Source organism: Schistocerca nitens, chromosome 3 (genome assembly GCF_023898315.1).
Source record: "Schistocerca nitens isolate TAMUIC-IGC-003100 chromosome 3, iqSchNite1.1, whole genome shotgun sequence".
Classification (NCBI taxonomy): domain Eukaryota; kingdom Metazoa; phylum Arthropoda; class Insecta; order Orthoptera; family Acrididae; genus Schistocerca; species Schistocerca nitens.
The window spans coordinates 212,822,799-212,849,914 of NC_064616.1; the positions used below are offsets into that span (position 1 = coordinate 212,822,799).

Below are 27,116 nucleotides of genomic sequence, written 5' to 3' on the forward strand. Positions count from 1 at the left end.
CAGTTTTAATCTACAGGTCATAACCAATAGATTGTGGTCAGAGTCCACATCTGCCCCTGGAAATGTCTTACAATTCAAAACCTGGTTCCTAAATCTCTGTCTTACCATTATATAATCTATCTGATACCTTTTAGTATCTCCAGGGTTCTTCCATGTATACAACCTTCTATCATGATTCTTAAACCAAGTGTTAGCTATGATTAAGTTGTGCTCTGTGCAAAATTCTACCAGGCGGCTTCCTCTTTCATTTCTTAGCCCCAATCCATATTCACCTACTACGTTTCCTTCTCTCCCTTTTCCTACACTCGAATTCCAGTCACCCATGACTATTAAATTTTCGTCTCCCTTCACTATCTGAATAATTTCTTTTATTTCATCATACATTTCTTCAATTTCTTCGTCATCTGCAGAGCTAGTTGGCATATAAACTTGTACTACTGTAGTAGGTGTGGGCTTCGTATCTATCTTGGCCACAAAAATGCGTTCACTAAGCTGTTTGTAGTAGCTTACCCGCGTTCCTATTTTCCTATTCATTATTAAACCTACTCCTGCATTACCCCTATTTGACTTTGTGTTTATAACCCTGTGGTCACCTGACCAGAAGTCTTGTTCCTCCTGCCACCGAACTTCACTAATTCCCACTATATCCCGATTAAGGGATCTGACAGTCCACGCTCCGATCCGTAGAACGCCAGTTTTCTTTCTCCTGATAACGACATCCTCTTGAGTAGTCCCCGCCCGGAGATCCGAATGGGGGACTATTTTACCTCCGGAATATTTTACCCAAGAGGACGCCATCATCATTTAATCATACAGTAAAGCTGCATGCCCTCGGGAAAAATTACGGCCGTAGTTTCCCCTTGCTTTCAGCCGTTCGCAGTACCAGCACAGCAAGGCCGGTTTGGTTATTGTTACAAGGCCAGATCAGTCAATCATCCAGACTGTTGCCCTTGCAACTACTGGAAAGGCTGCTGCCCCTCTTCAGGAACCACACGTTTGTCTGGCCTCTCAACAGATACCCCTCCGTTGTGGTTGTACCTACGGTACGGCTATCTGTATCGCTGAGGCACGCAAGCCTCCCCACCAACGGCAAGGTCCATGGTTCATGGGGGGGAACAAGTGACTGGGTAACACATAATTCCCAGCCCTGGATCGACAGGTGTGTTTCGTACGTACCCCATGGTACAGGCCAGGCACAGGGAGGGGTGATTGCCTGAGCTGCTACCTTCCCAAATTGTCAATTGGTTCCTCTGTCAGGGGTGACCTCTGATGTGTGAACAATCACCTAAAGTGAGTGAGGGCCTCTCCCCCCTCCAAGGGGCCTCCCAGTTGGAAGGAGCACGCCATCGGAGACACTGGCAATCATGGGGGATTTTCTCCCAATGAGCCAATCATTGTCTTCACAGTCAACTTCTACCAAACATAAACGGATTTTATGTACTGAAGACGGCCAGTCCTTTGCAACGGTAAATCCGTTTCCTATTCAGAAAGGTGTTGATGCAATTGTAAGCCCTGTGAAATCCTGCTCTCGTTTACACAATGGCACTTTGCTTTTGGAGACTGCTTCTGATTCTCAGGCACAACAACTGCTTGCTGCTTCGCTCCTCCACAGCTATCCTGTTTGTGTTGAGGCCCATAGAACTCTGAATTCTTCCTGTGGTGTTATTTACACTTGGCTGCTTGGTGGTCTGGCCAAGGCAGGAATCCAAATGTACCTCTCTGATCAGGGTGTCACTGCACTCTATTGGGTGATGAAAAAGGTAGCTGCATTCTTGGTGCCCACACACACTCTTTTTCTCACTTTTGCTAGAGTGGTGCTCCTGTCCCAGATCAAAGCAGGTTAAGAAGTTGTCACAGTCTGACCGTACATTCTGAACCTGATGCGCTGCTACCAGTGTCATTGTTTTTACCACACCCAAATGTTCTGTTGGAATGTGGCCAAATGTGTAATCTGTGGTAGGGATGCTCATGAGGGCGATTGTCCGCCTCCTCCTCCATGCTGTTTCAAGTGCAGTGGTGACCATGCTGCCTCCTCTTGAGATTTTCCCGTATATCTTGACAAACAAGTTGTCCAGGAAATCCAGGTAAAGGAAAAAGTGCCTTACACGGTTGCTTGCAAGTTATTGGCTAGTCGCAAACCCATGGCCATGTAGACATGCGATCTCAAATTCAGTACCGCGGTTGTAAAATTGCTCAGTGTCATGGTAGCATCCCTGTCTCCTCCTCCAGCTGTGCAACAAGCCACCAAACTGTCATCGCATGGTGCCAAGTCACCTGCTATGCAACCAGCAGGGTGGAAAGGGCAGAAGGGATACTCCCACAAAGACTTCCTACATCCCTCCAGCCAACACACAAGTCTTCGTCTGCCAGCTGGAAATGCTCCTAGAAGTCAAACAAAGGCAAACGGTCTTCTCCTTCACCAGCTCAGAGATCTTCTTCGACAGTGTCGCCACGTGATACACATACCCGGCCAACATCCATGTTGCCGATGCGCACCACCAACCATTTTTCTGCCCTGGACTCCATAGACCGACAGAGGGAGAATGCGGACGCCTCTGTAGACCTCATGGAGCAGGATCCTCCAGCTTCTGTGCCTTGTGGCAGTGAGTCTTTGAAGGCTGACATTTAGCAGCCACCGAGGTGACACCCATTCATTTTTTCCCCTCCACTTCTTTCCTCATTATGACTCTCCACCAATGAAACATTCACAGCCATCGACCCAACAAAACAAAGAGGACTTATGGCTGCTCTTAGAATCATAATGTCCACTTGTTCTCTACCTTCAGCAAACAAAATTGCATCCTCCCAACTGCTCTGAGCGCTCGCATTTTTCCCGGTCTGCCGTGACCTTTCCCCTGAGGATGGCATTCCATCTAATGGGGGAGTCAGGTTGCTCACCAAGGATGACATTCGTAGTCAACTCATCTCCCTGATTACCCGGCTCCAAGCTGTTGCAGTCAACATTTTCCTTCCTCGCTTTACCTTTTCCCTTTGTACCGATTAATCCATCATTCGATGTCACCAGGGCAGATTTCCTCCAGTTTAGTGGGCATCTACTTCATCCCTTTCTGCTCCTTGGTGAATTCAATGTGCACCATCCCCTTTGTGGTTCTTCCAGAACTTGTCTGAGAGGTGCCCTCTTAGCTGACCTTCTCAATCAACTTAACCTCATTGCCTTAACACAGGAGCACCCATGTTCGTTTCAGACTCAGTGCACACCTATTCCCATTTGAACCTATCCTTCTGCACTGCTCAGCTTGCTTATTATCTCGAGTGGTCCGTTCTCTCTGACACATACTTGAGTGACTATTTCCCATGTTCTATCCATTTGCTAACTCCTACCCCACCTACATGCATGCCCAAATGGCAGCTTTCCGAGGCCAACTGGAGGTGGCTTTATTCCTCCCTGGTACCCTTCAATGAACATCATTTCCACAGTTTTGATGGCCAGGTAGAATGTCTTAAAAATGTTATCCTTACTGACACAGAAGTTCCATTCCTCATACTTCCTCTTTACCACACCATGTCCTGTACCCTTGGTGGATGGACACGTGCTGCAATGCAATTCTCGTGTGGCGACATGCTCTCCACATATTTAACCACCATGTTATGATGGCAAATGGCATTCAGTATAAACATTTGGGTGCACAGTGTTGTTGTGTTCTTTGGGATAGCAAAAAAGCCAGGTGGATTTAATTTACTAGCTCTTTTAAGAGTACCACTCCCTCCCAACCTCCGACGGCTCTCTGGGACCAAGATCCATTCCCCAATTTCTGGCCTGATAGTAGCATATTATGTCATAGTGGATCCTATTGCTCTCTCCAACACCTTGGTCCACCATTTTGTGGAGATTTAGAGCTCCTCCCACTATCACTCTGCCTTCTTCCATCAGAAATCAGTGGAGGAGTCTCGAGTGATACCCTTCTCTTATCAGAATAGTGAGTGCTAAAATGCCACCTTTACTATAAGGGAGTTAAATCATGGTCTCAGTTCATTCTGATCCTCCACCACAGGGCCAGACGATGTTCACATTCAGATGTTGCAGCACCTTTCTCTTGTGGGCAAGTACTTTCTCCTTCATACGTACAACTGCATCTGGGCAGAGGGTAAGTTTCCCAGACACTGGTGTGAAGCCACTGTCATTCCCATACCTTAGCCCATAAGGACAACCACCTTTCTTCTAGCTACCACCCCATTTCTCTCACCAGCTGTGTTTCCAAGGTCATGGAATGTATAATTCATTCCTGGCTAGTATGGTGGCTAAGAGTCTTGCAATTACTAACCACTGCACAGTGTGGATTTTGAGTGCACCATTCAGTAGTTGACCATATTGTCATTTTGTCAACCCATGTCGTGAATGGTTTTCTGCAAAAATCCCAGACTGTGGCCACATTTTTCGATTTGGAGAAAGACTACGACACCTGCTAGAGGACTGGTATCCTCCGTACTCTCTGCACGTGGGGCTTCCCTGGGCGTTTGCCCCGTTTCCTTCCAGAATTTTTAAAAGATCAAGTTTTCGAGGTACGAGTTGGTTCTGCCTTGTTGGACATCTTTATCCAGGAAAACAGTGTGCCTCAGGATTCCTTCCTGACCCTTGTCCTCTTCGCTATTGCCATTAACCCACTGATAGTATCACCCTCCTCTGTGTGTACCGGTCCCTTGTCTGTTCAAAACTAGACTTTGGGTATTTCGTTTATGCATCTCCACGTCTGTCTGTCTTACGCCTTCTCAATACTATCCACCATTGTGGCATCTGTTTGGCCACTGGCACATTTTACACTATCCTGGTTGAGGGTCTGTATGCAGAAGCTGTCAAACTACTGCTGTTCTACCGCCGTGACTTTCTCCTCAGCAGATATGCATGTCTTTTGTCTGCCATGCATGGCCACCCATCCTATACCTCCTTCTTCGGTGACTCCTTTGATTGCCAGTATGGAGCAATCCCCTCTTCTCTGTTACCTCCTGGAGTTCGCTTTCAGCTCTTGGTCCCGGCAGCTTAACTTCTCCTACCTGCCACTTTCCCTATAGGTGTGAACCCTTCGCCACCTTGGCTTCATGCAGTGGCCTGTATCCACCTTGGCCTTCATTTGTTTCCTAAGGACACTACTCCAGCCTCCTTCTATCACCTTCGGTTGTACGACCTTCACATGGAACTTTTGTGTACACTGATGGCTCTCGGACTGACCGTGGTGACGGGTGTACCTTCATCATGTGCACAGACATTTTTCGGTATTGGCTTCAGTAACACTGCTCAGTATTTTCAGCAGAGCTCTTCACCCTGTTTCAGGCCACACAGTACATCTGGCACAGGCTTTTCAATTGTCATCTGCTCCGACCGTCTCAGTGCCCTTCGGAGCCTCTGTGGACTGTACACCGTCCCACAGGTCCAGGAAAGCATTCACTTGCTCACTCTTGATGGAGCCACTCTGATGTTTATGTGGTTTCCTGGCCACGACAGTCTGACAGAAACGATGCCATTGAAGCTGCTGCCAAGGCTGCAGTCCTCGCACCTCAGATCGCTAGTTCTTACATTGCCTCCAATGATCTCTGTGTTGCCGTATGTCAGCAGCTGGTGTCACTTTGGCATCACCACTGGTCTTCCCTCCATGGGAACAAGCTCTGGGTTATTAAGCCTGTCCCACTGGCTGGGACAAACTCCTCTCGGCCCTCTGGCCACGAGGAGATCATTTTAGCTAGGTCGCATATTGGGCACTGTCTTTTTGGCCATCGCCATTTGTTAAGTTGTGCTCCCCACCACTTTGTGCTCACTATCCTCAACTTTTAACAGGCTGCCATTTCCTGGCAGAATGCCCCCCCCCCCTTTTTTTTTACCACGTACATTCTCATTTGTGTTTGCGGTCTAAATTATCAGTCGTTTTAGTGAACTACACATGGGTTGTCGACTGTGTTTTACTTTCTATCCGTCGTAGCAATATGATGATGGATATTTAATCTTTAGTTCAGGGCCTCCGTTTCTCTATGGCATATTTTAGAGATCTTTGTTTACATCCCTGTTTTTAGCTGTCTTCTTGTCTGTCGACTGATATTAACGTGTAGTCGTTTGTAACTCTTCTCTTTGTCTTTGTGTTCTAGATTTCTGACATGGACATGTATGACCCTAGTTGTTTTTGTGCCCTAAAACAAACCAAAACTAATACGGAAAAGGCTGATGCCTTAGATGCATTATAATTTTGTAACAATGGATCTGTAGTGCAGTTGCATAACAAAACTTTTTAAACACTGTCTTGTTGCAAGCTTGTGTGTTATGTTTAAGCTGTTTTTCATGTGATCCAATCACACTACTTCAAAATAGTGGTTTCTAGATGGGGTGTATTTGCTTCCTCAAAAACATACTTGTATGTAACTCACTGATGAAAGATGAACACCTTTTTTGCTTTTGCGTGTACACTCTCTCTCTCTCTCTCTCTCTCTCTCTCTCTCTCTCTGTCTCTCTCTCTCTTTGTCTGTGTGTGTGTGTTTTTTTTTCAGAAGGGTGGGGGGGGGGGGGGAGGTGCAATGGCATACATGTTGAGACTTTTGGCTGGAAGGCGTATGACATGTAACTACTTATTACTGTACTTACAAACTTACATCTGTCTGATGTATAATTGTGCTTTCCCCTTTCAGGCAGCTGGAAGATGACTCACTCAATCAGCAAAATGAGACTGGAGGACTACAGGTTCTGCTTAAAACTTCAGATGACAAGCTGGTCCATCTTTCACTTGAACAGTTCGCTCAGCTGTCTGGATCACAGCTTATGATCGTATGAATATTTATCTAAGACAATCATAAATATGTTTATGAGGTAGTGATAGTCTTTCCACAGTTTTTTTGTGGTGGATGGTGGTCCAATGTTGCAACTTATTTAATGTACTTGGCAAACTTCAGTGTGTGTGTGTGTGTGTGTGTGTGTGTGTGTGTGTGTGTGACTTACAGAGGAGATAGAGAAGATCCAAAGAAGAGCAGCGCGTTTCGTCACAGGGTTATTTGGTAACCGTGATAGCGTTACGGAGATGTTTAGCAAACTCAAGTGGCATACTCTGCAAGAGAGGCGCTCTGCATTGCGGTGTAGCTTGCTCGCCAGGTTTCGAGAGGGTGCGTTTCTGGATGAGGTATCGAATATATTGCTTCCCCCTACTTATACCTCCCGAGGAGATCACGAATGTAAAATTAGAGAGATTTGAGCACGCATGGATGCTTTCAGACAGTCGTTCTTCCCGCGAACCATACGCGACTGGAACAGAAAAGGGAGGTAAGGACAGTGGCACGTAAAGTGCCCTCCGCCACACACCGTTGGGTGGCTTGCGGATTATAAATGTAGATGTAGATGTAGAAGTTGAGCACAATGAGTCAAGCAAATAATCGTTATAAATATAGGACTGGAAACCAGTGGCTTCCCCGATAGAACAAACATTATGACTGAGCCCACCCTTGAGGACTCAGACTACAGATAAGCACTTAACAAACCCGTTACAACTGTTCCGCATGCCCACCATTCATGTGAAGGCAGGCTTTGGCATATTTCCTCATTGATACCTATATATGTTCAAAAATCCGAGTTGTGTTACCCTGTTGACGACCGTCCATGATACTTTCCCAGAGTTCATCAATGCTATCAGCAGGGTGGGAATTACATCAAAACTTTTAAATATTCCCACACGAAAAGATCTAAAAGGTTGACATCAGCGGACCCAGGAGGCCACGTCATTGGCGAGCCATGACTGATGATACGCTTGTTAGAGATTCGTGCTACATGATCCCATAGGGCTACATGAAAGTGTGCTGGTGCACCATCGTACATGTACCAGAAACACATCCTTTCACCATAAGGAGCTTCATCCAAATAGTAGATTATCTTGTGTTGGAGGAAATAAAGGTACTCCTGACTAGTAAGTCTACCTGGTAGGAAATATGACCGTATCAACTGATCACCGACAACGCCTGCCCAAATGTTAATGGAAAGTCTCTGCTGATCTGCTGTCTCAAAGGTAGCAAATGGGCTTTTATAAACACAAACGTGTGTGCTGTGTTTGTTCATAATACCACATCAGATAAAATATTCTTTCCCTGTAAATTATGTGTACATGAGTAACTGTGGATCATTCCCTCACTGGGGAAAGCTGTCAGCAGATGGACCATGTTGTCGAACATCAGCATTGAACGTGCCAAGTTCAGTGTGCTGCTGAATGGTGTGAAACGATGTGACTTGTGCATAAGGTATGTGGGCTCCAACGTAGCATACGCTATCGCAACATGCTCCAGCAGCAGTTGCTGGCTGTGTCCGCCTCATAAATCTCACTGTTAATTTACGCAATGGGCAGGTGTTAAATTCATATATTAGTTCTGTTAAAACGTACTTTCTTCTCTTGTTCATATGCTAGTCAGGTTGTTCTACCTGTAGTGTACGTAAATAATAACTTAAGTATTACTGAAAATATTATAAGGCACAAAGGGAAGTTCCATGACCATTCAATAAGGACATCAGCTTATAAAAGAGTTCCATTACAAATAATGCAATACAAATTTACAATAGTTCACCACATGAGATAAAAATTATTTCATCATTCACACTTTTTACTAAAACCCTAAGGTCATTCTTACTTGACCACTGTCCCTACTTACAAGGGAACCTCCCCATCGCACCCCACTCAGATTTAGTTATAAGTTGGCACAGTGGATAGGCCTTGAAAAACTGAACACAGATCAATCAAGAAAACAGGAAGAAGTTGTGTGGAACTATGAAAAAAATAAGCAAAATATACAAACTGAGTAGTCCATGCGCAAGATAGGCAACATCAAGGATAGTGTGAGCTCAGGAGTGCCATGGTTCTGAGGTTAGCATGAGCAGTGAAAAGTTTACTTTCTTTATTTTCGCAAAGATATGATCAATCCGTTCGTTCATTGACGTCTCTGTTCACTGTAATAAGTTTAGTGTCTGTGTTTTGTGACCGCACTGCAAAACCGTGCAATTAGTAGACGAAAGGACATGCCTCTCCAATGGGAACCGAAAACATTTTATCGCAAGGTCATAGGTCAACTGATTCCTCCACAGGAAAACATCCGATATATTCTATATGACACTGGTGACGGCATGTGCGTCACATGACAAGAATATGTTGTCAACCCACCTAACTTGTACACTTGGCGAATGGGTAAAAAGATTCTTCTACCTTGCCCGATTTAGGTTTTCTTGTGGATGTGATAATCACTCCCAAAAAAGTGATGAAAACACAAGAGCTTGTCACATAAACTGCAACAAATGAATGCAACAGTTTCATAGTCGCACAGTTTTCCCTGTGCTCTGTCAAAACATATGTTTTTAACGTTTTCAAATTTTTCCGTGTGTAGACCGTCAAATCCTGCATATGTCCAAGCAAATCTGAACATGTCCTGGAATTTTGGAGAGCGAAGTTGGTTATGTGTGAGTGACTGAACTTTGATAATTGACACACGATCACGTAAACAATAAAGCTCTGTGTACCAGTGTCCGGACATTTGCCACACCAGACATTTGCCACGCCGGACATTTGCCATGGTTTTACCTGCTCCAAAGGGTTCGGTCCCTTGTCTCCCCTCCCCCTCCCTCCTCCTCCTCCTGCTCACCCGCCCGCCCAGTTTGCTTTCGAAGTTCCTAACGTGACCATCAGTATTGAAGTTATTACAACGAACAAGGGCAGGCCTCCTGCTCATTAGAAAGGTTACGCGTATCTTAAACAGAGGGAATCTAAAGAAGGTGGTGTTACATGGATGTGCTTACGCCGAAAAGCGGATCATTGCAAGGGAAAGCTGCTTTCGAGGAACAGAGAAGGGTTGAGCATATTAGAACATCTCTGTGGACCACCTGACTATGCAGCTCTGAAAGTGAAAAAGCAAGTGGAAAGAGCGAAGAGAGGGTCTCGAGAAGAAACTACACAGTTATCGGAGATATACGCAGATGAAATGGGAAATCTACATAATAAAGTTTATGACTTTGTTACAGTGATGCCTAATTCAGAATCTATGAAGAGAACCATGCGTCGTCGATGGAGTCAAGAGTGGGGGAACCAACAAGAGCCTAAGAACTCTTACGAAAATGATCTTCATGAAGATCTATTAAAAATGGGAGATGGCAGTAGTTTTCTTCTGGAAGATAAGGTGAGAATAATGATTTTTAGTGGAAGCAAAGGAAAAGAAAGTTTAAAAACATGTTCCCATTTTTTTATGGATGTAACACTTAAGAGATGCAGCAAGCAGTTTCACAGATCTACACCATACATGTAGACTTAGGAGGCCAGATTAAAGAAACAAACATTCTTCCTACTGGATTTGCACTGCTCCCTAATAAGAAGAAAGACACATATGTTGTCTGTTTCGTCAGATAAAACAGGCAGTCTCTGAGTGTTGTCCTAAACAAGTAAAGATGGACTTTGAGGCAGCTGCGATATCGGCCATTCGTCAAGTTTTTCCCACAACTGAAATAAATGGATTCTATTTCCATATGAAGAAGAGTTTATGGAGAAGAACTCGAGTTCTCGGTCTAACTGAAGAGTACCGCTAGAACGAGGATTTAAGACTTCACGTCAGCATGTGTGCAGCGCTGGCAGTTATAAAACCGGAGGCTGTAAGCAATGGATGGATTGAGATTCATGCAGAAGCTCCTGATAACGGAAGGTTCTCTCAATTTTTTGACTACTTTGTGGATAACTGGCTAGAGAATGAGGATATCGCCATAGAAATGTGGGACTGTTACGGAAAAACGCACCGAACGACGAATGCTGTTGAAGGGTGGCACAACAAAATAAATAGTATTATTGGAAACCCTCACCCTAAAATCAACTATTTGGTGGAGTGCTTGAAAAAGGAAGCAGAGCTCACAAACTGCATGTACAGTCGTGGACAAAACGAGCGAGACCCCTCGCCTTTTCGTTATGCTGATCTGCACGGCTTTAAAGTCTGCTACACAGCATAACAGGCAAGGCGACGAAGTGCTACCAACATACTATGCACAGGCGTGAAATTGAAAAACTATCTGAACTTTTTAGGCTGTTTTCAATCATTTGTAAGACTATATTAATGCTGATTAGTGTGTTAAATACAACACGTAAATATAAGACAGAACTGAAGGAAGAAACGCTAATTGGTATGAACTGTACCAAAAAAATGCATTTCAACTTATCGAGATAACATAACTGTTTTAGTAAGACAAAGAACCCCAGATCGTTACGAATTAGCAAAATATTATCCGCATTCGGCCGCGAAACGGTCTGTGTCAACGTTCAGACCAGTCATACTGGATTACTGTTGCTGACCTACCATGGAACTGTGCAAATTTAGCAATGCGTGAAGATTCATAACGAAATTCAGTTAAAAATCATTACGTGCCACAATTAAGTCAATTCCATTATTGACAGAAGCGGAAAAAGTAGGCAGTAACATGTATGAAATTTTACAAGAGTGTCATATTGACATCTACAGGGCGCCAGTACAGAATAAAGGTAGCGATAAAAGGTATTGGGGGCGCGAGAATTTCTTAAAATTGCTTTACTGGTATTCTATACGCCTCCATCGAGATTAGAACCTGAAACAAACCAGACCTTCCTTCAACTACGCTAGCAGACAACCCAGGCAAACAGCCCTCTATTATTAACCCAGACATGAATAAGCCAGCAATTTCGCAATGAAAATGGCAAAATCATCTGCAGTTTCTGTTGCATAGAGCTTTCTGGACTAAAAAACATGAATTTTCTTCCTTTATGTCACCGCTTATGTGACAATCATTCGGGATGTTTTTCGAAATAACAAAATACTGTTATGAGAGAGTAAATTTAGTAGGATAATTCTGTACCACCCCAGGAAATAAACGGCTACATAGCTGCAAACGGTATTAGACACTGTTTCGAATTCTCCACTAGACTCGCCACAGCCAGAAAACGTTCATTAGCCGAACTGTTTCATAATTTAGCTAGCAATGGGAATGTTCGCACTTCTAAAACGCGGTGGCATTAATACTGGGATGTGAATTACCACGTATATAGGCAAATGGATACTATTTGCATTCCTGTAAACGTGATTTGGATCGAAAGTGTAGCTACGATTAATATGCTGATGTATCGACTGCAACTAGCACCACATTTCGGATAAAGAGTAGGGGGTGTTATTTATGCGGCCTTCATCTTCAGTAGCTGTCGTAGCTGTTTTCGTTGATAGGATTTCGTCACCTAAACCGGTAAAAACGGAACCCTACTAGTCTCACTTTCTTGACCGTCTATCGGTTTAACCAACCCTTAAAACCCGTTTACCTCCAGAACGCGTAGACATAATAAGCGGAAATGTATCGCACTTATTGCGGTACCCGGTCCCTTGGTGGTGTAAAAAAGTGAGTTTCTATGTCAACGCAATCTAAAGATACGGCTGTTTATGCAAAGAAAATTTACGTGAAAGGTCAAAAAATGGCTCCAAGAACTATGCGACCAAACTGCTTATGTCATCAGCCCCTAGACCTCAAACTACTTAAACCAACCTAACCTAACACACATAGATGCCCGGGGAAGGATTCGAACGGACGGCGCAAGCAGCCCTGCGATCCGCGATATGACGCCGTTGAAAGCACGGCTAACCCGCGCCGGCAAGCTGTTAATATCATCTGATGTTGCTAACAAGTTATTTAATTCTGGTGAATGATTTTTTGTGCAGTTCATTTAAGATACAATAACTAAAATATATTTGATGTTACTGAAGACGAAGGAAGCCTAATTCATTTCCCTCTCTTTATTGATGATGTTAGATTCGCAATCTGAGCATACGTATTATCCATAACTACACTTTAGCGCCACACTGGCGTACAGTTTTAGACATAAAAACTGACCGCCGGCCGGCCGCCACAGACACTAAGTCCGAGTCGTTCACTTAACGTGGCCAATAAAACTGACCGTCCCGGCAATCTGGCAACATTGTTAGATGCGGAAGTGTTAGGAGGAAGTGTTGTCCACTTCCGAGATGTTCTCGGATTGTGTGAGCCTGTGGTCTAGTAGCCGGCACAGTAACTCAGCGTGTTCGGTCAGAGGGTTAGATACCCTCTGTAATAAAAAAATTGAGTTAATGGATCAACGACGAACTGAAACGGGTGTCTTGCGACGTCCGCACCGAGCAGATTCAACGAACAAAGACGAGACAAAAAAAAAAAGAAGTGGTAATCTTCGTACATTCTAAACTTATGGTCGCCTGTTCGCGTCCAACTGTTTTCTTTTCTTTTTTTTTTTAACCACATTTCGGTCTAAAGTTATGAGTCTGATTGAGCATCGAAGATAATTCGCTTAACATTCTACTCAGCAGCAATAACAAGTATTCCAGAAACAACTCCGCAGGACAGCTCGTGGCTGCGTCGCGATCATAACAGCTTACGTTCGAGCGTTTCCTCGCGCTGCAGCGGCTACCAGCCACCGGCCAGACGCCACCCGCCGCCTGAAATCCGGCGCCGCCCATGTGAACGTGGTGCCACGCTGTCAGTGTATGTATCAACTGTCATATTCGAATTTGAAGTTCTAGTTATCATCTTGCAGTTAAGCATTGGATTTTGCATACTTGAAAATCATGAACTACAGTTAAGCATTGCAAAATTGAGTCGCAAGTGGAAAAAGGTGTAACATCTGCAACACAACGTTTACTGTTGGTATAACGGAGGGGTGAATGCAGAGGAGGCAGCTAGAAAGATTTGAATTGTGTTTGGAGCGAGTGCTTTTGGGAAAAATACGCCAGAAAAAGATATTCGTGTTTCAACGAAGATCGTTCTGCCATGAATGATTTTCCACATTAAGGAAGTTTCGCCTACTGATATATGTGATAGATTACCATTTTACCATCATGCGACATTTGCATCCAACAGGCAAAGTTCAGAAGTCTGGTGTAGGAGTACTGCATGCTCTAATTCGAAACAACACTATTATTGAACGTCATCAGGTAACTCATCGAGCATTCCTATGCAGTACTATTACTGGTGACGCGTTATGATGCCTTTATCGTTAACTTCCTAAGAAGAAATGAAAGGCTGAGCCCCACCAAAAGTCGTAAACTCGAGGAAAGAGTAGTGTGAACATAATATTTTACATCTGATAAATCCAAAAGTGTGTTTTGGGCTACGAATTCTGCCCCCAGGGTGTGTGCAACACAGCTGGAATTTGTTGCCAACAACTAAGACACCTTTTGGTCGCAGTGTAAGGAAATCGAGCAACAAAACTACATCACCTGTGCTACCGCATGACAACGCACTATGTTGCTTTGAGAAACAAAACTATCCAGGAGATTGATAGGAAAGTCGTCTCTCAGGCAGTTGTATTGATAGGGAAGACCTCTCTCACTCAAGCACTTGTCCCTCTCGTCATATATTTGTAAAATTTTACCTTTCCCGCTCTTGATCGATCAACCGTCAAGGCAATTCATTTCTAGACGAAAATGCTCTTAAAACTACTCTGGTTTAATGACATCGTTAGAACCAGTAGGTTTCAACAGGCGTAGAATTTGTAAACAACTTTAGCATTGTCAGATCGTTTTAGATATCGTGAAAGAAAATTCTGCTGATGAGTAATTTCTCTTCGATAATTACTGTTGCGTTTAGTAAACTAATGGAAAATGCAATTAAAATATTCACTGTACTAATATAAATTAAATTCAGCTTACTACAGAAACATCACGACGGCAGTCTATCTTAATAAAGCATTAAGTGTCTGTGAGACGATTGAGCCTATTTTAACACGAATTAGTAGTATATTACCGACTTTTGACTTCGAAAAGATCTGTATTTATTTCATTTCCTGTTCCATTCGTAAGTATTATGAAAATGTGACATTTCATATATAAAATCATGTATTCACAACAACAAAAAATACGTCGGCAGAAAACAAAAGTCGCATTATGAGTTTGGAAGTACCGTAAGGTTTTCGCTCTGACACTAAGGGTTACTGAAAGTAGCAAGACGAATTTTGCTCGAGCGTTGTCTTACGATTCCCTTATTGAGTTTTTATCTGCCTGCTTGTAGCTGTGCAACAAAAGAATTAAAAATCTGGCTTTCAGCGAGTCTCGAAAGGCGAACGAAAGCAGCTTGCACCTGGTAGCTAAGCATGTTACCTGGGAACTGGTTTTTTTTCTAAAGTGGGAAGACATCCTTTTGTGGTTGAATTGTTGGCAAATGTCAGTCAGACGCGTGCCTTTGGTCTAAGCGTTTCGGTGTGTTGAATTTGTACGAATGATTTTGCTACAGGCTTTTTCTGTCCCAAATAGAGAGTTGAAGTCTCCGATTAGTATTTTCACGTCATCTTGGTGAATTTTGCTCATAGTATTTTCGAGTGTGTTCCAGAATTTTTCGACGTTTTCGGTGTTTTTCTTATTTTCGATGTTGGTGGGGACACGTGCATTGATGAGTGTATATTTTTTACTGGGGCTCTGAATGAGCATAGTCATAAGTCGCTTGTTGATGTGCCGGCCGCGGTGGCCGAGCGGTTCTAGGCGCTTCAGCCGAAACCTCGCTACTGCTACGGTCGCAGGTTCGAATCCAGCCTCGGGCATGGATGTGTGCGATGTCCTTACGTTAGTTAGGTTTAAGTAGTTCTAAGTTCTAGGGGACTGATGACCTCCGCTGTTAAGTCCCATAGTGCTCAGAGCCATTTGAACCTTTTGATTGTTGATGGGTGTGATTTCTTTGACAGAGTTGATGATACATCTGTGTTCGAGAAATGCAATGCCGAAGATTGGTACGCCTTTTGCTACCTTTTGTTGTATTTTACCCTTGAAGATGCAATGGTTTCCCTAATGCAAGATTTCATTGTCAGTTAGTCGTGGTTCTTGAAGAGCAAGGATGAGAAATTTTTGCCGGTCGATTTCTTTTGTGGGATTATTTAGTTTTCGTGTTTGGATCAATGTATTGATGTTTACTTTTAAATGCATGTTAATTGCTTGTAGGGAAATTTACCAGAGATCTTCGATATTCTCTGCCGTGCTAACCTGGACTCCCCAGAATCCGAAAATCCAACTGCCGCCTGTCGACAGCCGGGTTGTGTACCACCTGGAGTAAAGTTGACTTTGCTTGCATATGTCATGTTTGCTTGTGTTTCATTGGTTTTGCTTGGGTGATACCAGGACCGGACAGGACCAGAGTGTGTTGAAGCCTTTGAAAGCAAATATTTTCAGCCAAGCTCATTGAGCTAACAGACGGTGATCAGAGTAGCGGTGATTTTCACTCAGACGTGTCTGGATTTTGGTTCAATGGATTGAGTAGCCGTTCAGCATAGTGTTAGTATTTGGTTCACCCCTAGTATTTGATTTCCTCGGTACCACCCATGTTGGGGGATGGTTTCCCCTATCCACCACACGCGATTATTATTATTACTATTATTATTATTATTATTATTATTATTATTGTCATTATGTCATCAGCAAATCCGATATGGTGTATCTTCCCACCACTGAAATAGATGTGTATTGTTTGATTCAGCATTTCCATCACATAAATGTGGTTTATAATTACGTTGCATTGCTGCTAGTAGACATATTTCTCACTTTTTCTTAGACAGTTGCTACCTGTTACTCCATCATAGGAATTTATGTGCGCAGCATTGTTGCAATACAGACGTTCAAATTATCCGATTTCTGTAATTCCATTTCGATACCAGATCGGTCTAATCGGATTCAGCCAGGCAGTCTTAATGTGGATATCTGACTGCGACTCTCATCATATGATAGACTGGGTAAACCACATTCTTAATCGGACTGTTGAATATAGATCACTTATACATGACAGGGCCTGAATTCTTAAACACTGTGGAAAATAATAATCCAATGTGCTTATTACAAATACGTTATTTAAATATAAATACATGAACTAACGAGATAACAGTTTATTTACAGGAGCGGAGCACCATCCATCATAGCAGAGCAGTGCGAGATTGGTTTCAGGACAAGAGAGGATAAAGCTGTTGCCGTTTGTTCCACGATCACCAAACATCAACCAGATAGAGAATATGTGGGCAGAGGTAACAAGGCCATTGCCACGTGGATCTACTAAAGGTTGGTTGGTTTGTGGGATTAAAGGGACCAGTATCTACAAAAGCAAGCGACCTTTGGACATATATAGAAAACATATGTTGGGAAGTAAACCATCACGCTACACTGTCTACGACTTAATGAAATCAATTCCCCTACACATTCGAGAAATCTTAAGTAATGATCGTGGGTGGGTTGGTTACTAAAAGCATAAAAAGATGTTCAAATATGTGTAAAATCTTATGGGACTTAACTGCTAAGGTCATCAGTACCTAAGCTTACACACTACTTAACCTAAATTATCCTAAGGACAAACACACACACTCATGCCCGAGGGAGGACTCGAACCTCCGCCGGGATCAGCCACGCAGCCCATGACTGCAGCGCGCCAGACCGCTCGGCTAATCCTGCGCGGCTACTAGAAGTATACTCGTCCACAAAACCCATGTGGACAATTATCTGATAATCGGTCAAGCTTTGTTTGTCTCAGCTTTTAGCATACAAGTCCATTTACTTTCAGTCTCCTCCTTACAATTATTGCAATGCAAGGTAATTGAAAAAACTCATCCACTCGACGCCAACTGGGCAACTGACGGGTGCATGTGTTGTCACCCTCACTGGAATCAATGACTCTGTGTGTGTGTGTGTGTGTGTGTGTGTGTGTGTGTGTGTGTGTGTGTGTTAGCAGAGACAGTGCGCTCTTGTTGTCGAGGCTCGCGACAAGCGCAGCGATCAGCAGTGCCCAATGCCGCCGCGATTTGTTTATGTTAGCTGATTGTGGACACTGCAGCAGACGCTTCGCCATAAACAGAAAGAAATCACCTTGGCTCTGACTGCAGTGAGCAGATATCACTGCCTGCGTGTTCTTATAGTAACCAACGTGGGACTTTACTCACAGGTGCCATGGAGCAATTGCAACGGGTATCATGTCATTAGTCATCAGAATATTAACCAGTGATGAAATGTCCACTCTATTTGAATCCCAAGAAAATAGGAACCTTCTCACAAAGGAATGTGAGGTGATATCAAAATTTATCCAACATACAAAAATTAACTGCAGGGCTTTCATGTATGCAGTAGTAGCACACAAGGAAATATTATGTCTTGGAAGCGCATATTTCATTTCCTCTTACAATTAACGACCTTGTTTTAGTATGAAGTGGGAAAATAATCACGAAAAACTTAAGTTCCTGAGAAGCATATAAGTTATTTCCTCTTCTCACATCATAACTTTTGTTTTAGTATGAGGTAAAAAAATAAACAGTTTAGGGTTCTGAAACATAATACCACACCAGATTCTTATCGTAGGCGCTATCGGAAACGCAAAAAGCAGGGAGCTATCCATTCTTTTGTCCAAAAGTCTGTTTCTTTCATGCATTACTCACGCTAGGAGATTCTTATTTAAGGACTTGTGGGCATCAAGTTCTTCAGCAGAACACGCCTTATGTTATAGTGCTAATTACGGCATGGAAAAAATGCAACAAAGACGAGTTCCCCTAGAGCAGTGAGGATATTTGCACATGTCTGTATTCAGCAATGACTGCCAGCTGCCACAGAATCCTTGCAGCAGGCAACACAACTGTGCGTGCACTTCAGACTTCATTCAGTAAGACGTCAGGAGATGGATGGAAACGTCAAATTAACGTTGCTTTCCAGAGTCGTATTCAATCCAGAATGAGGTGTTATTAAGGTAGTTGAACGTTCTAGCAATTACACTTCTATAATTCCCATATGAGTATTCCGACAGCCAAAAGAACCCGTTAGTGTGAAACCATCTGGAACTGCATTAACACCAAAGTGCAAGAACTTGAGACAATACGTGGACTATTCTCTTCGCTAGGTGACCTATTATTGATATTTAGGATTCTCTCCGTCCTAGGCATAATGGAGATGGAACTTCAGAGGCGCTTTCCGCTATTCTTGACAAACATGAGAAACTTGCAATCACTGCGAGTTACAACTGCGTGATGATAATGGTTCAGGTTGTCAGTAGTTGTGGTGGTGTTATGCTGTAAAACTGCGTACAGCAACATTAATGGTGGCGCACATAATTTAGCGCTGACTACCTACTTAAGTAAAGATAGTGTTGTGGCGTCGTCGCTTGTCTTTATTTGGCCTCAGCTTTAGTAATCCGATTTAACGAACATAGTACTACTTTCGCGGGCTTCTAATGATACAGTATGACTACAGAGATCATCGTGTGGGTATTACGAGGGCAGTTCAATAAGTAATGCAACACATTTTTTTTCTGAAACAGGGGTTGTTTTATTCAGCATTGAAATACACCAGGTTATTCCCCAATCATTTAGCTACACAACACTATTTTTCAACGTAATCTCCATTCAATGCTACGGCCTTACGCCACCTTGAAATGTGGGCCTGTATGCCTGCACGGTACCATTCCACTGGTCGATGTCGGAGCCAACGTCGCACTGCATCAATAACTTCTTCATCATCCGCGTAGTGCCTCCCACGGATTGCGTCCTTCATTGGGCCAAACATATGGAAATCCGACGGTGCGAGATCGGGGCTTTAGGGTGCATGAGGAAGAACAGTCCACTGAAGTTTTGTGAGCTCCTCTCGGGTGCGAAGACTTGTGTGAGGTCTTGCGTTGTCATGAAGAAGGAGAAGTTCGTTCAGATTTTTGTGCCTACGAACACGCTGAAGTCGTTTCTTCAATTTCTGAAGAGTAGCACAATACACTTCAGAGTTGATCGTTTGACCATGGGGAAGGACATCGAACAGAATAACCCCTTCAGCGTCCCAGAAGACTGTAACCATGACTTTACTGGCTGAGGGTATGGCTTTAAACTTTTTCTTGGTAGGGGAGTGGGTGTGGCGCCACTCCATTGATTGCCGTTTTGTTTCAGGTTCGAAGTGATGAACCCATGTTTCATCGCCTGTAACAATCTTTGACAAGAAATTGTCACCCTCAGCCACATGACTAGCAAGCAATTCCGCACAGATGGTTCTCCTTTGCTCTTTATGGTGTTCGGTTAGACAACGAGGGACCCAGTGGGAACAAACCTTTGAATATCCCAACTGGTGAACAATTGTGACAGCACTACCAACAGAGATGTCAAGTTGAGCACTGAGTTGTTTGATGGTGATCCGTCGATCATCTCGAACGAGTGTGTTCGCACGCTCCGCCATTGTAGGAGTCACAGCTGTGCACGGCCGGCCCGCACGCGGGAGATCAGACAGTCTCGCTTGACCTTGCGGCGATGATGACACACGCTTTGCCCAACGACTCACCGTGCTTTTGTCCACTGCCAGATCACCGTAGACATTCTGCAAGCGCCTATGAATATCTGAGATGCCCTGGTTTTCCGCCAAAAGAAACTCGATCACTGCCCGTTGTTTGCAACGCACATCCGTTACAGACGCCATTTTAACAGCTCCGTACAGCGCTGCCACCTGTCGGAAGTCAATGAAACTATACGAGACGAAGAGGGAATGTTTGAAAATATTCCACAAGAAATTTCCGGTTTTTTCAACCAAAATTGGCCGAGAAAAAAAAATGTGTTGCATTACTTATTGAACTGCCCTCGTACATTAATTCTGCAATGAATTGCTTAAAAAATATTACCCTCAGCTATGCAGCGGGAATGACTCATTACACAGGTACTCTATGTTTCCCTTGGTTAAGGGATCAGTTCGCTGCAATCCTGCTTCTACTGTTCGTAAATACTTGTATACTTCATAAATGGTTCAAATGGCTCTGAGCACTATAGGACTTAACTTCTGAGGTCATCAGTCCACTAGAAGTTAGAACTACTTAAACCTAACTAACCTAAGGATATCATACACATACATGCCCGAGATTGGAGTCGAACCTGAGACAGTTGCTGTCGCGCGGTTCCATACTGTAGCGCCTAGAACCGGCGACTTTGCAGAGGCAAAACAGAGGACTTGGAATTAAAGACGTGCCTTTAAACTAATACATGCTACTTCTAGCGGAGTGATGACCTCACACGTTAAGTAACATAGCGCTCAGAGCCATTTGAACCATTTTTGAAGTATACAAGTATTTACAAACAGTAGAAGCAGGATTGCAGCGAACTGAGCACTTAACCAAATGCAACATAAGAGTACCTGTGTAATGAGTCATTCCAGCTGCATAGCTGAGGGTAGTATAATTTAAGCAATTCATTGCAGAATTAATGTAATACCCGCACGATGATCTCTGTAGTCATACTGTATCATTAGAAGCCCGCGAAAGTAGTACTATGTTCGTTAAATCGGATTACTCAAGCTGAGGCTAAATAAAGACAAGCGACGACGCCACAACACTATCTTTACTTAAGTCGGTAGTCAGCGCTAAATTATGTGCGCCACCATTAACGTTGCTGTAAGCAGTTTTACAGCACAACACCACCACAACTACTGACAACCGGAACCATTATCATCACGCAGTTGTAACTCGCAGTGATTACAAGTTTCTCATGTTTGTCAAGAATAGCGGAAAGCGCCTCTGAAGTTCCATCTCCATTATGCCTAGGACGGAGAGAATCCTAAATATCAATAATAGGTCACCTAGCGAAGAGAATAGTCCACGTATTGTCTCAAGTTCTTGCACTTTGGTGTTAATGCAGTTCCAGATGGTTTCACACTAACGGGTTCTTTTGGCTGTCGGAATACTCATATGGGAATTATAGAAGTGTAATTGCTAGAACGTTCAACTACCTTAATAACACCTCATTCTGGATTGAATACGACTCTGGAAAGCAACGTTAATTTGACGTTTCCATCCATCTCCTGACGTCTTACTGAATGAAGTCTGAAGTGCACGCACAGTTGTGTTGCCTGCTGCAAGGATTCTGTGGCAGCTGGCAGTCATTGCTGAATACAGACAAGTGCAAATATCCTCACTGCTCTAGGGGAACTCGTCTTTGTTGCATTTTTTCCATGCCGTAATTAGCACTATAACATAAGGCGTGTTCTGCTGAAGAACTTGATGCCCATAAGTCCTTAAATAAGAATCTCCTAGCGTGAGTAATGCATGAAAGAAACAGACTTTTGGACAAAAGAATGGATAGCTCCCTGCTTTTTGCGTTTCCGATAGCGCCTACGATAAGAATCTGGTGTGGTATTATGTTTCAGAACCCTAAACTGTTTATTTTTTTACCTCATACTAAAACAAAAGTTATGATGTGAGAAGAGGAAATAACTTATATGCTTCTCAGGAACTTAAGTTTTTCGTGATTATTTTCCCACTTCATACTAAAACAAGGTCGTTAATTGTAAGAGGAAATGAAATATGCGCTTCCAAGAAATAATATTTCCTTGTGTGCTACTACTGCATACATGAAAGCCCTGCAGTTAATTTTTGTATGTTGGATAAATTTTGATATCACCTCACATTCCTTTGTGAGAAGGTTCCTATTTTCTTGGGATTCAAATAGAGTGGTCATTTCATCACTGGTTAATATTCTGATGACTAATGACATGATACCCGTTGCAATTGCTCCATGGCACCTGTGAGTAAAGTCCCACGTTGGTTACTATAAGAACACGCAGGCAGTGATATCCGCTCACTGCAGTCAGAGCCAAGGTGATTTCTTTCTGTTTATGGCGAAGCGTCTGCTGCAGTGTCCACAATCAGCTAACATAAACAAATCGCGGCGGCATTGGGCACTGCTGATCGCTGCGCTTGTCGCGAGCCTCGACAACAAGAGCGCACTGTCTCTGCTAACGATACTATGGAGTTAATACATCTTACTTAACGTAATATGCAGGACGTGGGTTAGGTGAAAATTCAGTCTGTAACTTCCCATAGCATTAAAATACTTTACAGTCATATTTGATGCAATATTTATTGTTGGTTGTCTCTCTAATGTTAATAGTATTGATTCAGATTGTGCATGCACACACACACACACACACACACACACACACACACACACACACACACACACACACACACGTCATTGATTCCAGTGAGGGTGACAACTACGGTTTGTTGAACAACACATGCACCCGTCAGTTGCCCAGTTGGCGTCGAGTGGATGAGTTTTTTCAATTACCTTGCATTGCAATAATTGTAAGGAGGAGACTGAAAGTAAATGGACTTGTATGCTAAAAGCTGAGACAAACAAAGCTTGACCGATTATCAGATAATTGTCCACATGGGTTTTGTGGACGAGTATACTTCTAGTAGCCGCGCAGGATTAGCCGAGCGGTCTGGCGCGCTGCAGTCATGGGCTGCGTGGCTGATCCCGGCGGAGGTTCGAGTCCTCCCTCGGGCATGAGTGTGTGTGTTTGTCCTTAGGATAATTTAGGTTAAGTAGTGTGTAAGCTTAGGTACTGATGACCTTAGCAGTTAAGTCCCATAAGATTTTACACATATTTGAACATCTTTTTATGCTTTTAGTAACCAACCCACCCACGATCGTTACTTAAGATTTCTCGAATGCGTAGGGGAATTGATTTAAGTCGTAGACAGTGTAGCGTGATGGTTTACTTCCCAACATATGTTTTCTATATATGTCCAAAGGTCGCTTGCTTTTGTAGATACTGGTCCCTTTAATCCCGCAAACCAACCAATCTTTAGTAGATCCACGTGGCAATGGCCTTGTTACCTCTGCCCACATATTCTCTATCTGGTTGATGTTTGGTGATCGTGGAACAAACGGCAACAGCTTTATCCTCTCTTGTCCTGAAACCAATCTCGCACTGCTCTGCCATGATGGATGGTGCTCCGCTCCTGTAAATAAACTGTTATCTCGTTAGTTCATGTATTTATATTTAAATAACGTATTTGTAATAAGCACATTGGATTATTATTTTCCACAGTGTTTAAGCATTCAGGCCCTGTCATGTATAAGTGATCTACACTCCTGGAAATGGAAAAAAGAACACATTGACACCGGTGTGTCAGACCCACCATACTTGCTCCGGACACTGCGAGAGGGCTGTACAAGCAATGATCACACGCACGGCACAGCGGACACACCAGGAACCGCGGTGTTGGCCGTCGAATGGCGCTAGCTGCGCAGCATTTGTGCACCGCCGCCGTCAGTGTCAGCCAGTTTGCCGTGGCATACGGAGCTCCATCGCAGTCTTTAACACTGGTAGCATGCCGCGACAGCGTGGACGTGAACCGTATGTGCAGTTGACGGACTTTGAGCGAGGGCGTATAGTGGGCATGCGGGAGGCCGGGTGGACGTACCGCCGAATTGCTCAACACGTGGGGCGTGAGGACTCCACAGTACATCGATGTTGTCGCCAGTGGTCGGCGGAAGGTGCACGTGCCCGTCGACCTGGGACCGGACCGCAGCGACGCACGGATGCACGCCAAGACCGTAGGATCCTACGCAGTGCCGTAGGGGACCGCACCGCCACTTCCCAGCAAATTAGGGACACTGTTGCTCCTGGGGTATCGGCGAGGACCATTCGCAACCGTCTCCATGAAGCTGGGCTACGGTCCCGCACACCGTTAGGCCGTCTTCCGCTCACGCCCCAACATCGTGCAGCCCGCCTCCAGTGGTGTCGCGACAGGCGTGAATGGAGGGACGAATGGAGACGTGTCGTCTTCAGCGATGAGAGTCGCTTCTGCCTTGGTGCCAATGATGGTCGTATGCGTGTTTGGCGCCGTGCAGGTGAGCGCCACAATCAGGACTGCATACGACCGAGGCACACAGGGCCAACACCCGGCATCATGGTGTGGGGAGCGATCTCCTACACTGGCCGTACACCACTGGTGATCGTCGAGGGGACACTGAATAGTGCACGGTACATCCAAACCGTCATCGAACCCATCGTTCTACCATTCCTAGACCGGCAAGGGAACTTGCTGTTCCAACAGGACAATGCACGTCCGCATGTATCCCGTGCCACCCAACGTGCTCTAGAAGGTGTAAGTCAACTACCCTGGCCAGCAAGATCTCCGGATCTGTCCCCCATTGAGCATGTTTGGGACTGGATGAAGCGTCGTCTCACGCGGTCTGCACGTCCAGCACGAACGCTGGTCCAACTGAGGCGCCAGGTGGAAATGGCATGGCAAGCCGTTCCACAGGACTACATCCAGCATCTCTACGATCGTCTCCATGGGAGAATAGCAGCCTGCATTGCTGCGAAAGGTGGATATACACTGTACTAGTGCCGACATTGTGCATGCTCTGTTGCCTGTGTCTATGTGCCTGTGGTTCTGTCAGTGTGATCATGTGATGTATCTGACCCCAGGAATGTGTCAATAAAGTTTCCCCTTCCTGGGACAATGAATTCACGGTGTTCTTATTTCAATTTCCAGGAGTGTATATTCAACAGTCCGATTAAGAATGTGGTTTACCCAGTCTATCATATGATGAGAGTCGCAGTCAGATATCCACATTTAAGACTGCCTGGCTGAATCCGATTAGACCGATCTGGTATCGAAATGGAATTACAGAAATCGGATAATTTGAACGTCTGTATTGCAACAATGCTGCGCACATAAATTCCTATGATGGAGTAACAGGTAGCAACTGTCTAAGAAAAAGTGAGAAATATGTCTACTAGCAGCAATGCAACGTAATTATAAACCACATTTATGTGATGGAAATGCTGAATCGAACAATACACATCTATTTCAGTGGTGGGAAGATACACCATATCGGATTTGCTGATGACATAATGACACTAATAATAATAATAGTAATAATAATAATCGCGTGTGGTGGATAGGGGAAACCCTCCCCCATATGGGTGGTACCGAGGAAATCAAATACTAGGGGTGAACCAAATACTAACACTATGCTGAACGGCTACTCAATCCATTGAACCAAAATCCAGACACGTCTGAGTGAAAATCACCGCTACTCTGATCACCGCCTGTTAGCTCAATGAGCTTGGCTGAAAATATTTGCTTTCAAAGGCTTCAACACACTCTGGTCCTGTCCGGTCCTGGTATCACCCAAGCAAAACCAATGAAACACAAGCAAACATGACCTATGCAAGCAAAGTCAACTTTACTCCAGGTGGTACACAACTCGGCTGTCGACAGGCGGCAGTTGGATTTTCGGATTCTGGGGAGTCCAGGTTAGCACGGCAGAGAATATCGAAGATCTCTGGTAAATTTCCCTACAAGCAATTAACATGCATTTAAAAGTAAACATCAATACATTGATCCAAACACGAAAACTAAATAATCCCACAAAAGAAATCGACCGGCAAAAATTTCTCATCCTTGCTCTTCAAGAACCACGACTAACTGACAATGAAATCTTGCATTAGGGAAACCATTGCATCTTCAAGGGTAAAATACAACAAAAGGTAGCAAAAGGCGTACCAATCTTCGGCATTGCATTTCTCGAACACAGATGTATCATCAACTCTGTCAAAGAAATCACACCCATCAACAATCAAAAGGTTCAAATGGCTCTGAGCACTATGGGACTTAACAGCGGAGGTCATCAGTCCCCTAGAACTTAGAACTACTTAAACCTAACTAACGTAAGGACATCGCACACATCCATGCCCGAGGCTGGATTCGAACCTGCGACCGTAGCAGTAGCGAGGTTTCGGCTGAAGCGCCTAGAATCGCTCGGCCACCGCGGCCGGCACATCAACAAGCGACTTATGACTATGCTCATTCAGAGCCCCAGTAAAAAATATACACTCATCAATGCACGTGTCCCCACCAACATCGAAAATAAGAAAAACACCGAAAACGTCGAAAAATTCTGGAACACACTCGAAAATACTATGAGCAAAATTCACCAAGATGACGTGAAAATACTAATCGGAGACTTCAACTCTCTATTTGGGACAGAAAAAGCCTGTAGCAAAATCATTCGTACAAATTCAACACACCGAAACGCTTAGACCAAAGGCACGCGTCTGACTGACATTTGCCAACAATTCAACCACAAAAGGATGTCTTCCCACTTTAGAAAAAAAACCAGTTCCCAGGTAACATGCTTAGCTACCAGGTGCAAGCTGCTTTCGTTCGCCTTTCGAGACTCGCTGAAAGCCAGATTTTTAATTCTTTTGTTGCACAGCTACAAGCAGGCAGATAAAAACTCAATAAGGGAATCGTAAGACAACGCTCGAGCAAAATTCGTCTTGCTACTTTCAGTAACCCTTAGTGTCAGAGCGAAAACCTTACGGTACTTCCAAACTCATAA

General features: G+C 44.0%; 1 protein-coding gene across 1 annotated transcript in view; it reads left to right on the plus strand.

Annotated features, from left to right (window-relative positions):
• Positions 1-27,116, plus strand: part of LOC126248166 (cyclic AMP-dependent transcription factor ATF-2) — a 209,106-nt gene that overhangs the window by 62,208 nt on the left and 119,782 nt on the right. The window contains exon 6 of the mRNA XM_049948924.1: positions 6,628-6,763. Within this exon, the coding sequence (XP_049804881.1) occupies positions 6,628-6,763 (136 nt within the window). The remainder of the gene's footprint in view (positions 1-6,627; positions 6,764-27,116) is intronic.